General features: G+C 28.4%; 1 protein-coding gene across 1 annotated transcript; it reads right to left on the bottom strand.

The window, feature by feature from the left end:
* Positions 1–7,899: 7,899 nt before the first annotated feature.
* On the bottom strand, positions 7,900–10,823 carry LOC107467988 (probable protein S-acyltransferase 15). Its single transcript, XM_016087227.3, has 7 exons — positions 10,359–10,823; positions 9,814–9,906; positions 9,599–9,700; positions 9,462–9,521; positions 8,489–8,587; positions 8,306–8,401; positions 7,900–8,207 (listed from the first exon to the last, which is right to left on the bottom strand). The coding sequence occupies exons 1-7, from the start codon at positions 10,614–10,616 to the stop codon at positions 8,112–8,114; spliced, it is 804 nt and encodes a 267-aa protein (XP_015942713.1). The 5' UTR covers positions 10,617–10,823; the 3' UTR covers positions 7,900–8,111.
* Positions 10,824–12,748: the final 1,925 nt, after the last annotated feature.

Here is a 12,748-nt window from a genome sequence, read left to right on the forward strand (position 1 = left end):
AAATTCTCTTTTCTACTAAACTTGAAACTAATAGTATAATAAGAAATTAAATAGGTTAGGTCTAATTCAATTCCGTTTGGAAAAATTTTTCTACTACTTACAAAGACTATTAAGCTCTTTTTTCTTTTTTTTTTTGGCAAAGTAAAACTTTATATATAGGAATGAGTTATTAAATTTATTATATTTTAGTCACCAACAAAAATTTATTGTATTTTACTCTTTTTATTTTCCTAATTAGACCATGCATAATGGTGCTGCAATCTCAACGTCATCTACGTCAAATGTGTATGGAAGGAGAAAACTGTTAAAAAAAAGATCTTACAACTGTTTATTGGAAGGTGGGAGGAAAGTGGAAGAGATGCATGACGCATGTGATGTGTCCTTTATACTTGTTGTTTGATAAAGGAAAAATATAGGGTATTAATATATTATTTGTCAATTTATTGTAAACAATAATTAATTATTATATTTTAAATATATATATAAAGAGACACATCTAAAAAAATATATTTATAAAGACACTTCTATTAAACACAGCTATAAAAAAAATATTTTTATTAGACACATTCACAAAGACACTTCTATTAAATATAGTTATAAATAAGAGTTGGCAGATGTTGGCAGAAACGTCGTTGGTAACGTAGTGGGATTGTTTGATAAAAGTATAAAGAGACTACTTTAATAAAGACACTAAAATATATTTTTTTTAAAATATTTATATGTGTTATATTATTGGATATTTTTATTAAATTGGTTAATAATTTATTTTTTAATAAACTAAAATAAAATCAGTTTATTATAACAAGAATAATAAATTCAATTGTTTGTATTATAATTATTAGACCCGATTTAATTCGATCGAATTAGTCACCAAAAAAAAATTCGATCGAATTACACAATTTAAATCAAATATCTTTAAATTTTTTAATAAAAAGACAAATATATCTTTAATTTTTTGTTTTGTAGATATTTAAATTCTTAAAAATTTAAAAATACAATTAGATCCCTACAAAAATTAAGTTTATTGTTATTGTTATAAAAAAATGGATTTTATTCTAATTTATTAAAAAATTCAAAAATAACCAATTTATTAATACATCCAATAATAATACAGTATATAAGTATATTTACAAAAAAAATATTTTATGCGCCTTTATAAAAACATCCCAAAATATTAAAACCCTAACACTTTTGGGTTGCCAACTAAGTAAACCGTCGGTATCAACATGGATTTCAGGTGTTCTATCATTTCTATGTCTCATTAAAACATGTGGTAAAGATTTAAAATGTATTTCTTTTTTTTTTTACAAAATTTTTTAAAATTTGTTTGAAATGTTAGAAAATTAAAATTTACTCAAAAATTAATTTTTTTTGTTTTGAAATAATTAAGAATAAATAATTTAAATTTTTTTACAAGTTCTAATTTTTATTTTTTTATTTGTAAATTAAACCAAAAGGAGTTATACTAATTTCAGAATGTTCGTTATCATTTTGAAGTATACTAATAATCAGCGAGTTCAGCTCTTTACTTTTTGTTGACACCAATATTAATTAATTGTTTATTTTACAAACATGATTCCGGTATCCCCAATAATCGATTGCTTTAATTTATTAGCAAAGTGTGATGATTACATAAATTTATGTTTCACTTATCATGGAATATGATGTATTGATCCACTAAATAATCCATAGAATCATCAAACAGATTAAACTTTTTCCACTACGTACTGTAAACACATGATTCATTCAATTTTGCAATCCATATACTGTTTATTATATTTGATAAGCAATTATTCATTCAATTTTTTATAAACTATAACTTAAATGATATAATTCTTTTATATTTTTTTAAAATTTTACACTAAATGTATAGAACATACATCACCTTCACCTATAAATTATACTTTTTCGCCAAATGATTATGACATCGCATCGCATTAACAAGTTTTTCTGGGGTAACTGGCAACTAGTTTTAGAAACAACCACACACACACTATATAAAAGAAGCACGGGCACATACAGCGAAGAACTTTTTTTTATCTTGATACCAATTCAATACTAAACAAATTCGAATTAATTGAATACTTGTGTGAGAAATTTTACGAATTGATTTTCCATTTCCATAAAGAATATAATTGAAAGCTTTAAGCTCTAAATTATCCTTTTTCCGGAACAGATTATATATATAATTTAGTATAAACTCATAAACTGTTATACCGTAATTTTTTGCAAATACTTTTTAGTTAAAGAATTTTTTTTAATTGTTCTGAAACAATTAAAAGATTTTTAAAAAAAATACGAAATTTCGCTTCTCGTGGCGACATGTTAGGAGGTAGTAATCTTGTTTATAGGATCAAATCAATACGTTCAAAGAAGAAATATTAGAATTTCTTCGATCTCATAAGTATCATACCAAATCCTATCAATTAAATCATTTTTTCGAAAAATACGAGACATCTAAGTCATACAGGTAAAGCGATCTATTCTTTGATAAGAAAAAGAAAAAACGTGAATAGTGATTGGATTGATGATAAAATAGAAACTTGATTCTCGAACAGTGATTCGATTGATGATAAAAAAAAAATTTTGTTTCAGTTCTCTACCTTAACGACAAAAAAAAATTGATCAAATTTTATTGAATCTGACTCATAGTGATCTTTTATTGAAGAATAACTCTGGTTATTAAATGATTGAACAACTGGGAGTAATTTACTTACAATACTTAGTTAACATTCATAAAAAATATCTAATGAATTATGAGTTCAATACATCCTATTTAGCAGAAAGACGGATATTCCTTGCTCATTATCAGACAATCACTTATTCATAAACTCCCTGTGGGGTTAATAGTTTTCATTTCCCATCTCATGGGAAACCTTTTGAATTTTAGTGAATAATTTCTACTTAGTCTATTTATAAAGTAGAACATTTTTATCCGTCTCTTTTTTTAGTTAATGAATAATGATATCTTCTTTATATTGCTATTTTCGATTATTCCAATAATAAAAAATAAAATTTCGAAAACATTAAAAAAAATAGTGGACCTAACCCATTGAATCAGAACTATATCTACTATTCTGATATTCAAATTCGATATAGATAAAATTTATCTTTTTTTTAGACTTCTTTTTTATTTGTATTTCGTAAGAATTAATCGATATTTACAATTAAATCCTCCCGTTCCTCAAAATTCTATAGAAATATTTTTATATCATGCACAGTTTTGAATGAGAGAAAGAAGTGAGAAATCCTCCTTTCGACTCTGACTCTCCCACTCCAGTTCTTTCTGTTACTCCGAAAGTAGCTGCTTCAGCTTCAGCCATTCGAATTTCGATATTCTTTTTTATTTCTCATTAAACGAATGACATCTTCTTCTGGAAATCCTAACTATTCTTAGCATGATATTGAGAAATCTCATTGCTATTACCCAAACAAGCATGAAAGGTATGCTTGCGTATTTGTCCATAGGTCAAATCAGATATGTTATTATTGGAATAATTGTTGGAGACTCAAATGGTGAATATACAAGCATGATAACTTATATGTTGTTTTATATCTCCATGAATCTAGAAATTTTTGCTTGCATTGTATTATTTGGTCTACGTAGCGGAACTGATAACATTCGAGATTATACAGGATTATACACGAAAGATCCTTTTTTGCCTCTCTCTTTAGTCCTACGTCTCTTATTCTTAGGAGGTCTTCCTCCACTAGCAGATTTTTTCGGAAAACTTCATTTATTCTGGTGTAAATGGCAGGCAGGCCTATATTTCTTAAAAGAGAAAAATATTTTATTTTATAATTATCCTTTGAAATTGATTAAAAAAAGGTGGAAACTCAGGTGCAGTCGGCTTCACGTGAAGTTGATGCTTGAGAACGGTTAGATGATTTGACTGATTTGACTAAATTTTCATCTAACGGTTCTCAGATATCAACTTCACGTGCAATCGACTTCACCTGAGTTTTCACCTTAAAAAAAACTATTACGAGCAAAAGTGTATTTCGGGATACAATCTTGAATTTGTATAATTCAAAGGGGAAAAAAAGAAATGGTTGGTATATTATTGTTTTTGGCCTTATAATATATCTTAGTATGGAGAACGAGAACAAAGATTTGTATCTGTTTATAAATTTTTTGGGCGGATGGGTAAACCTGGAATAGTAATTTATGATACTATGCAATTTATACGATCCGTTATATATACAGTATGCATGGGATTAGCTGTTTTAATGGATCTTTTCTTTTGGCAGGAGGAGAAATTACCAAACGTCTAACATTCTCTCATGCTTGGCGCCAATGAGTCCTTTAAGAAAAAGAAGACTATGTCTTTGCCAAATAAATATTAAGTAATAATAATATAACATTTCGAGTTCGAAATTATTCGATTTTGTATCAAAAGAGTAGTATAAAAAAACTCATAGTTATCATTTTATATGATTTATCGAAAGCCTATTTTAGTGTCACAAACTATTTAGTTTTTATTTTTTACACTAAAAAAATTTAAATAATATTTATGTTATACAAAAATATATATAATTTTTTTTCGTATTTCAAAATTACGGTTAACTAACATATTATTAGATATTTTTTTAAAATTTTAACTAACATATTTTTAAATTATATTACTCTAATATATACTAAAAAATATAGAACACAGGACATGTTAATTATATTAAAAATAAGTAAAGGATAACATTTATTTTTCTATATATATATAAATGTAAATTGATCCGTAGACGAGTTAGAATTATAGTAATTTATTTCAATCTAAAAATATACTCAATTTCATATATGGTAATTTTACTAAGATCTTTTTGTTAGTTGAAAAAAGAATCCACACGAATAGAATTTTTTAAAGAGCATACCGAGAGAAAACCTATATATATATATATGTAAACAACTTAAACAAGAGAATGAAAGATAATTACTTAATTAATTATACACACAATGCTCTAGCACCGTCATCTCTATCCTTATCTCATTTATTTAGAAAACTAGAATCACATACATCTGTCAGATTTGAAAGCATAGTTCCTAATACATATATATTCCGTGAATATATAGCTTGTAATAAAAGTTTGATGAATTGGTACTTCTAGAAAATTGCTTTGAAGAATTTGAAAATAAGTTGATTCTAGAGCTTTCATGGACCCTTTTTCTTAACAAGGAGTTCTTAATCCTTTTTTTTCTTTTCCTTTTTTGATAATGATATTTAAATTTATAATTCTACATTAAAAATGTTTCAAACAATTATTTAATTATATTAGCTATTTTGAATGATCATTTATACCGTGTATATATATATTAAAAAAATTCATGTGTAAAATTTCGTTATGTTTACCCTTTTAAAAACAATTAATTAAAAGGATATTAAAAGTGGATAAATAACAGTTTTGTGAGTTGAGCTCTTGAATTTACAAGGGGATGAATTTTCATGGCTGAACATTTAATCCCTTAAATATATTTATAAATTATAATAAACAAAATTAGGCCAAACAAATTTGAGACAAATTTTGAAAAAGGAAAAAGGACTATAATCGAATAATAATAATATTTCTATTATGTAATCATTATGTCTCCCATTATTAATTTCACTTCTAAATTCATGACCTACCTGTTTTCAAGCCAGGAAAAATAATACCTGGCTCCACTTCACTTTTTTTTTTTAAGGCTAATTTTATAGGGTCTCTTGTTTGATGTTTAATTTTTGTTTAAATTATTTTTTATAATAATTTTAAAATATATAAAATTTTTAAATTTTTAAATTTAAAAATAATTATTTAACCTATTTTAATAATTAGATAATATTTTTAAACACTATAACAAATACTTTTCTTTTAAATGAGTTATCATATCTCTCCAACATTCTATGGGAATCACTATATTTTTTTCTAAGACAATAATAATTATTGACTATAGTCACATGATTTTCATATGCTTAATAAGGATTTCTATTGGTTTGATTTGGGTAAACTACAATGTACTAGTGAAATTGAAAGATAAAAAATAGACTAAAAACTAAAATACAATTATTTTATATAAATATATTAATTAAAAACGATTAGATTATTTAATATATTTAATTAAATTATTATTTAATAACTTTTAACTATTAATTTTATATGAAGATACGTGCATATAAATCTCCACCATAAAATAAATACTAAAACAACGACTTATCCCGCTATATGCATTGATCATAATTATGTTTTGCACATTTGTATATATACTCTGCCATTAACATCTTCAAACGACGCCATTGACCCCATGTATCTTGTTTCCAGATACATTGATCCATTTTAATTTGATATCTGCATTAACATCTTCCAAGAAGAGGTTAGTATCATAATTATGTTTTGCACATTTGTATACTCTACCATTGACAAAATCAAGTACTAAATTTAAAATTTAATCAATCCTAGTCTCTATAATTTTATTAAATTTATAACTAAATTTTTATATTTTTATTTTAATTAGTTCCACAAACCATTTGGAATAATGGAATATTCTATTTTCGAACTATAGATACCATCAATAATTGCTAAATAGTAAAAACTCAGGTGAAGTCGACTTCACGTGAAGTTGATACCTCAGAATCGTTAGATAAAAATTTAATCAAATCAGTCAAATCATCTAACGGCTCTCAGGTATCAAGGTATCAACTTCACGTGAAGTCGATTGTACCTGAGTTTCCACCTTACTAAATACGTAAATGTGACTCCGTCTCTTTTTTCATAATGACAAAATAGTCCTTTTCCTCCCCTCTCTTTCTCAACAGAGTAATTTAACCCCTTTTTAACTGCCCCAATTGTTCTAATGAGCCTACAATGGCAACAACTATTTGTGCAACAGCAATTTGAAACCTTAAATTTCAAACCCAAGAGGAATTGTGGCAAGGATCAGAATGAAGGCTTTTAATCAATGCTGGAAGTTACATTGGAAGCATTAGACAGTGTATTGAAAACAAAAAGACAATCAACAAGTGTTGGGAGAAATCTAGGGTGTCAATCCATACTAGAATGCAACCCACGCCTTTTTCTTACAACCCTATTTTGAGTTTTGATTTAGAAGAAGTTGCGCAGTGTCACAGTGCAATAGCTTTGCAAGGAACAGGGGTCTTCTTCAGTTTCATAGCTTAATTCATTCATTGACCTAATTGCCCTTTTGCTTCAAAACCATCCAATGTTTGTTCTTCCAGCTCAAACCTTTTACTATAACCATCATTTCCATGCCAATTTTTTTCTTTTTTCTGATACCCAATTGAAAAAAGATTTGAACTTTGTAATCAAATATGTCAAAATTTGATGTTCCCAAAACTCCAAACAGAGAACCCTAAATTAAAAACTGACAAAATAAGAAAAAATTCAGTTCTTTGAACTAAAGGAATAAAGATTGAAACATTGAATTTAAGAGTTGTTGAGGTAGACGACGACAAATACAGCGCCGTCATAGAATTGAGGGTGTAACCATGGAACTATGGTAGTGTGAATGTGTGATGAAGTAGAAGTGGAGTGCACATGTTGAGGCTCCTTGAATTCGATATTCTTGACAAAAGTTGGCTTGGATCCATGCAAATTAACAACATTTCAGAAGCAAATAGAAGAAGAGAAGAGGAGAAAGGTGAAGGGGATTAGGTTCAGACAAGTACAAGGGTTATCTAAAGTGAATGGGATGGGTATAATAGTAAATTCACAACTTGTCAATGTTTATTAACGTCTACTGTCAATAGGGACCTAATTGACCTAATCAAAAATATTAAAATGTTTAGGGACTCAATTGAAGAGGAAAAAGTTATACATACTTAATTGTAAATTTAGTGAAACTATAAGTACTTATTAATTTAACTTAAATTTAATCACTTTCAAAAAACTAGCTAACAATTTTACAGGGTCTCTTTGTTTTAACAATCTATTATGGAGCCTAAATGGTAAAATGACTAGCATTCAATCATTTTTTCTAAGGATATCTATTTAATGTATCGTGTAAGCTTACTTTTGAAAGCTTGCCTAAAGAATCATTTTTGTATGTGTATCATCAGATTTTGGGGAAGGTCTTTGTTCCTCATGTCAATTGTGATTCGGACAAGGCCGAATGGTCACATCAGAAAGGTTTAAGAACTATCGCGCAATGTGGGGAAGCTAACTCCCTCTTTCAGATGGCTTACCGCGGTGGGACATAACCACTTCAGCATGTTTGGACCTAAAACCTGATCAAGGGAAAAAATGTTCAGTAAGTATTGCCGAACCATCGATGCATACATGCAAATCAATGATGATGAAAACAATTAAGGGTTGCAAGAGAGACCGAAGTGATGTTTTTGTATGGGCTGATGTTGAATGGATGCCGGTAGCTCTGCCCAGATTTCATAGCTAGCCATTTTGCACGTTTTCCTTCGTAATACTGGCAAATGCGCCAAACCAGATAAATTGAGAGAGATTAAAAAAGAGAATAGAATTATTCTTAATTGAATATCTTCTAAAAACCTACCTCTATTGTTGTCATATTATGAAGGATGAGGTACACATGCCATCCAAAAAGAGTCAACAGGGTTGTGGTCAACCCGATTGCCATTGTCCCATACATAACCTAAACACCATTCACAAGTCTTAATGTTAATTCACAATATAATAAAAAAAATATATAGTATTAAAGAAAATAATAAAGAGTCAATCAACTTTTTGGAATGTTTTCGCAAGGAAACCATGTTAATATTCTAAGAAATAAAACCCCTATTATCCTCTCTAACTCTAAATATAAATATAAATAAGATTAAAAGAGAAAACCAATGGCTGGGTTATGTGGGATGAAACTGTGTAGACAGAGCAAAAAGTAGTAGCAGACCAATGCCAAAGATAGCCAAAGCATATTCTTGAGGGATTACAAAACAATCAGTTACAGATACATAAAGAAACCAAAATCCCTATTGAGACTGTTTCGACATGTCGAAATTGATAGTTTTCTGCTCATGACAATGGTGATGGCAATGAAAAACAACCTAATGAACAGGTATCTTGAGTCTTGATCTTGGAGGAGCGTTAACAGAGTAGGAAATGGTTTACCTCACTACAAACACCACAGTTTCTACTGAAAAGAACATAACGAGTGACACAAGCAACAGATATCTAGACTGGCTGCCAGTAACAAACACAAGCAATTATCATGAGTCATGACCAACTTTGACTGCATAAACCCAATACTATACTAGTTTGGTGTGTAGGTAACAGTATGTAAAGGTTCCTAGCTTGCTATAAAGTAGGCCCAGAGGATTGAGAATATTTCAGATTATTCGGAAAATAATGTCCATACCCAAAAAAGAAAAAGGAAACTAATTATACAAACCGGAATAAAGCCCAAGAATTCACATCTCTTAGTTTGAAATACCCTCAACAACAACCAAAGCGATAAAGGAAAAAAAAGGGATATATATTGGAATATCTGCAAACTATTGCATTCAACTTACATAAAACACTTTAGAAGAGCTCCCTATATCCATCAGAAATACAGAGCATATAAATAGGATCTGCACATTGCAAAAGCCTATGTCAACCGATATCCCGTCTGTTGCAAAAACAAGTAGATGCCAAGGCAAAAACATACCATGGAATGAATACTCGCCAAGGTAGCATATGATGTAAAAACAAAGAAAGGCTTGTAATTCCAATAACCAACACAGTTATTTATCCACAAGCAGTGATGATCCTACATCGAATTTGGCAACAAAATTAAGGTAATAGTTAAACTTAAATTTCATTCCTGCAAATGCAAAACAGAAGATCAAATTTACGTCTATTTCCAATAATCAACCAACCTACCATTTTCAGAACACATTTTTTGCAGACTCGACAATGATGAGTCCTTGGAGGCTTGTATCCGTAGCACTTGTCACATTTTTTCCGCTCTGCATTCTGCAGCATTTGATAAGGGACTCGGTAACAGATAACAAGAAACCAATACACTTAAGAGCTAAGCTAACAATATCAACAACTTGCTCTATACAAATGAACCAGGAACTTCTGATAATGCATTGATAAATGGAATGGGGGAAATACCACAGAATCTAATCACATAAATCTAGATATGACTGAAAACAGCTATAATTTAAGCACTGAAACTGTTTGCTAATCATAATGGCTAATTTGAAACACTAGTAGCATTGATCAATTCTCAATTTAAGAATTAACTGAGTCCTACTTGATTTACATAAAGGATATGCAATTAAGAACAAAATCCATGCAGCTATAAGCACATTACAGAAAAGGGCAGAAACCAAACAGAGAGAAAAGCAATTAAGTGAAACCCCAATTGGAAATTGAGCAAATTGGGAAAATGGGTATTACAAAAAACTGAAAAAGCTTACATCTTTGGCGGAACCCTGGCCTTCAACATCAGGTACATAGGAGGAAGGGACGTGACCAGGGTCTGAGAGAACGCATACAAAGAAAGAGAAGACGGCGAATGAGGCTAAAATAGTGAATATGGCGGCATTGAAGGTTCCATTGGAGCTCTGAAGATCAAAGGAGCCATCAATGAAGACGAAGATTGTTGTGTAATACACAAACATCATCAACAACAATACGGCCAACACTGGCAGAGATAGGAACCTTTTGGGTCTCATAATAATATAATCAATGGCAAGAAGAAGAAGAAGAAGAAGAAGAAGAAGAAGAAGAATGTCTCCTTTTGGGGAAACTCAGTTCCGGGATTTTAATTTTTGGATGCACAAGATGTGAGGTTTTTGGTTTTTAGGTTGATTTTCTTTACTGTACTTGATTTTGGATTGGATTCGGAGATTTAGTGCTGTGTTCTTCCCTAATTTTGTTCTTTTAATTTTTTATTGTTTTATGAAATTTGAATATTTTTGTTTTCAATTAAAAGATTTAAAATGATACTTCGCTGCAAATTGGATTCAACCATTGTTATTATTAATTTTATTATTCCATTTTATCTTGGTGTTTTCCAATAGAACATTCATATAAAATTAAATAAGTCAACTTCATATTAAATATTTTGGCATCATGATAGTAATTAGTAAATATATAATCTGCAGTTTTTGGAGTAACAATAGATTAATGGTCAACTATGAAGACCCATTAATTATTTTTATTTTTATGTAAATTCTAATCTAACATTAATTTTAGAATTTAGTTAAAGTTTTTTTTCGCTTCTTAAAGAATATTTAAATATATTAATTGAAAAAATATAAATATAAATATTTAATATTTTTATTTAACATATAAAAAAGTTATATTTAATTTATATTTTTAATACACTATAAAATAATTATCGATATTTAATTAGACGACATCGCATCAACAAAAATAATTCGCATGAATGTGATGAACTGATTCTGATAATAAGATTGTGCATGTGCAGAGCATGCAATTTAGTATGACACAAAAAAATAGGAATGATTACGGATATTAGGTACTTATTATCCGTTTAAATTTGAACCAAATTAATTAAATTGTTTTGAAATTAATCGATAATCAGGTTTAATTTAAACCAAATCAATAACACTCTTTAATAATTAGTTTGGATAACAGTTCTGGAAGTATAAAACCCAAATTAACCTGTAAATCTGACTATGTAATAATTAAATAAAAAATAAAAAATTAAAATATTATATGTTTTTTAATATGTTTAAATTTTAATATATTTAGTTTTTAATGTGTTTGGTATTTAACATATTTGGATTATTTCTATTAATTTTACATATTTATTGTATTTACTAAGGTTCTGAGAATCAGACCCATTATCAAACCGCTCTACTCACCGATTCATTAGTTTATTGGTCCAACCATGATCCAACTGAAAAAACTATTTTAAAATAAAATAATAAATAAATTATAAAACAACTCTCATCAATACAATAAAAAACAATCATTAAATCATTAACACAATAAAAATTATAAAACATATTTATTGCTATGATATAAAATTATAGAACATATTTGTTTAATGGTTAATACATTGATAGTATTAAAAATTTTTCAAACTTTCAATCAAATGTGTTTTCAGATGATGATAAAAATTCATAAATTGAGTCTCTTTAGAAAGATACCTAAAATAGAATCAATCTTTTGGCTTCTAAAACATAAAATACAAGAGACTTGTTAAGAAACCTCTGTTTCATGATCATACTTTCTGAAGCATTTAGTGTTGCTACTAGCATGTTATTTATTATTATAACGGCTCCATTACTAGTTCATTGTGCTGATGGTTTCATTGCTGCAAGCTAATTCACTCCCAATTTTGAGTTGTTCCCTAATAAAGTTTCAAGTAGATAATTCAAAACATATTAATACTATTGCTCAAAACATATTAAAACTTGAGGTGTATGCAAGTATTCAGTAAAATCAAAACAAAACTAACCGAGAGAAGAACAATTATTTAAATTTAAAAGAGAGTCTCCACTGCAAACATAACATTTGTTTGTTTAAGATGTGAAGAAATCAAAAATCAATTTTATTTTATCTACACATTGAAAAGATGACAATGCAAGTTGATAAATATAAACTAGAAGATTTATTAGTTACAAACTTGGTACAATATGGCATGTTTAGGCTAATAGGGTACAAAATCAAGAGTCGGGAGTCAAGCATTTATTTCTACTGCACAGCAAAAATCTTCAGTCTCAAAAGATGAGACATTCCTAGAAGATGAGTATTTCTTAACTACTCAATTATGTTTGGTTTAATCATAACTACTCACACAAATTCTAATTAGTAACACAAAAATCAAATATTC

This window comes from Arachis duranensis, chromosome 9 (assembly GCF_000817695.3).
Source record: "Arachis duranensis cultivar V14167 chromosome 9, aradu.V14167.gnm2.J7QH, whole genome shotgun sequence".
Classification (NCBI taxonomy): domain Eukaryota; kingdom Viridiplantae; phylum Streptophyta; class Magnoliopsida; order Fabales; family Fabaceae; genus Arachis; species Arachis duranensis.

Coding starts and splice junctions, on each gene's coding strand:
- LOC107467988 (XM_016087227.3), bottom strand. CDS start 10,616: ATGAGACCCAAAAGGTTCCTATCTCTGCCAGTGTTGGCCGTATTGTTG. Junction 9,522..9,598: donor TGGCGAGTATTCATTCCATG/GTATGTTTTTGC, acceptor TGCAATGTGCAG/ATCCTATTTATATGCTCTGT. Junction 8,402..8,488: donor ATAATATGACAACAATAGAG/GTAGGTTTTTAG, acceptor CGCATTTGCCAG/TATTACGAAGGAAAACGTGC.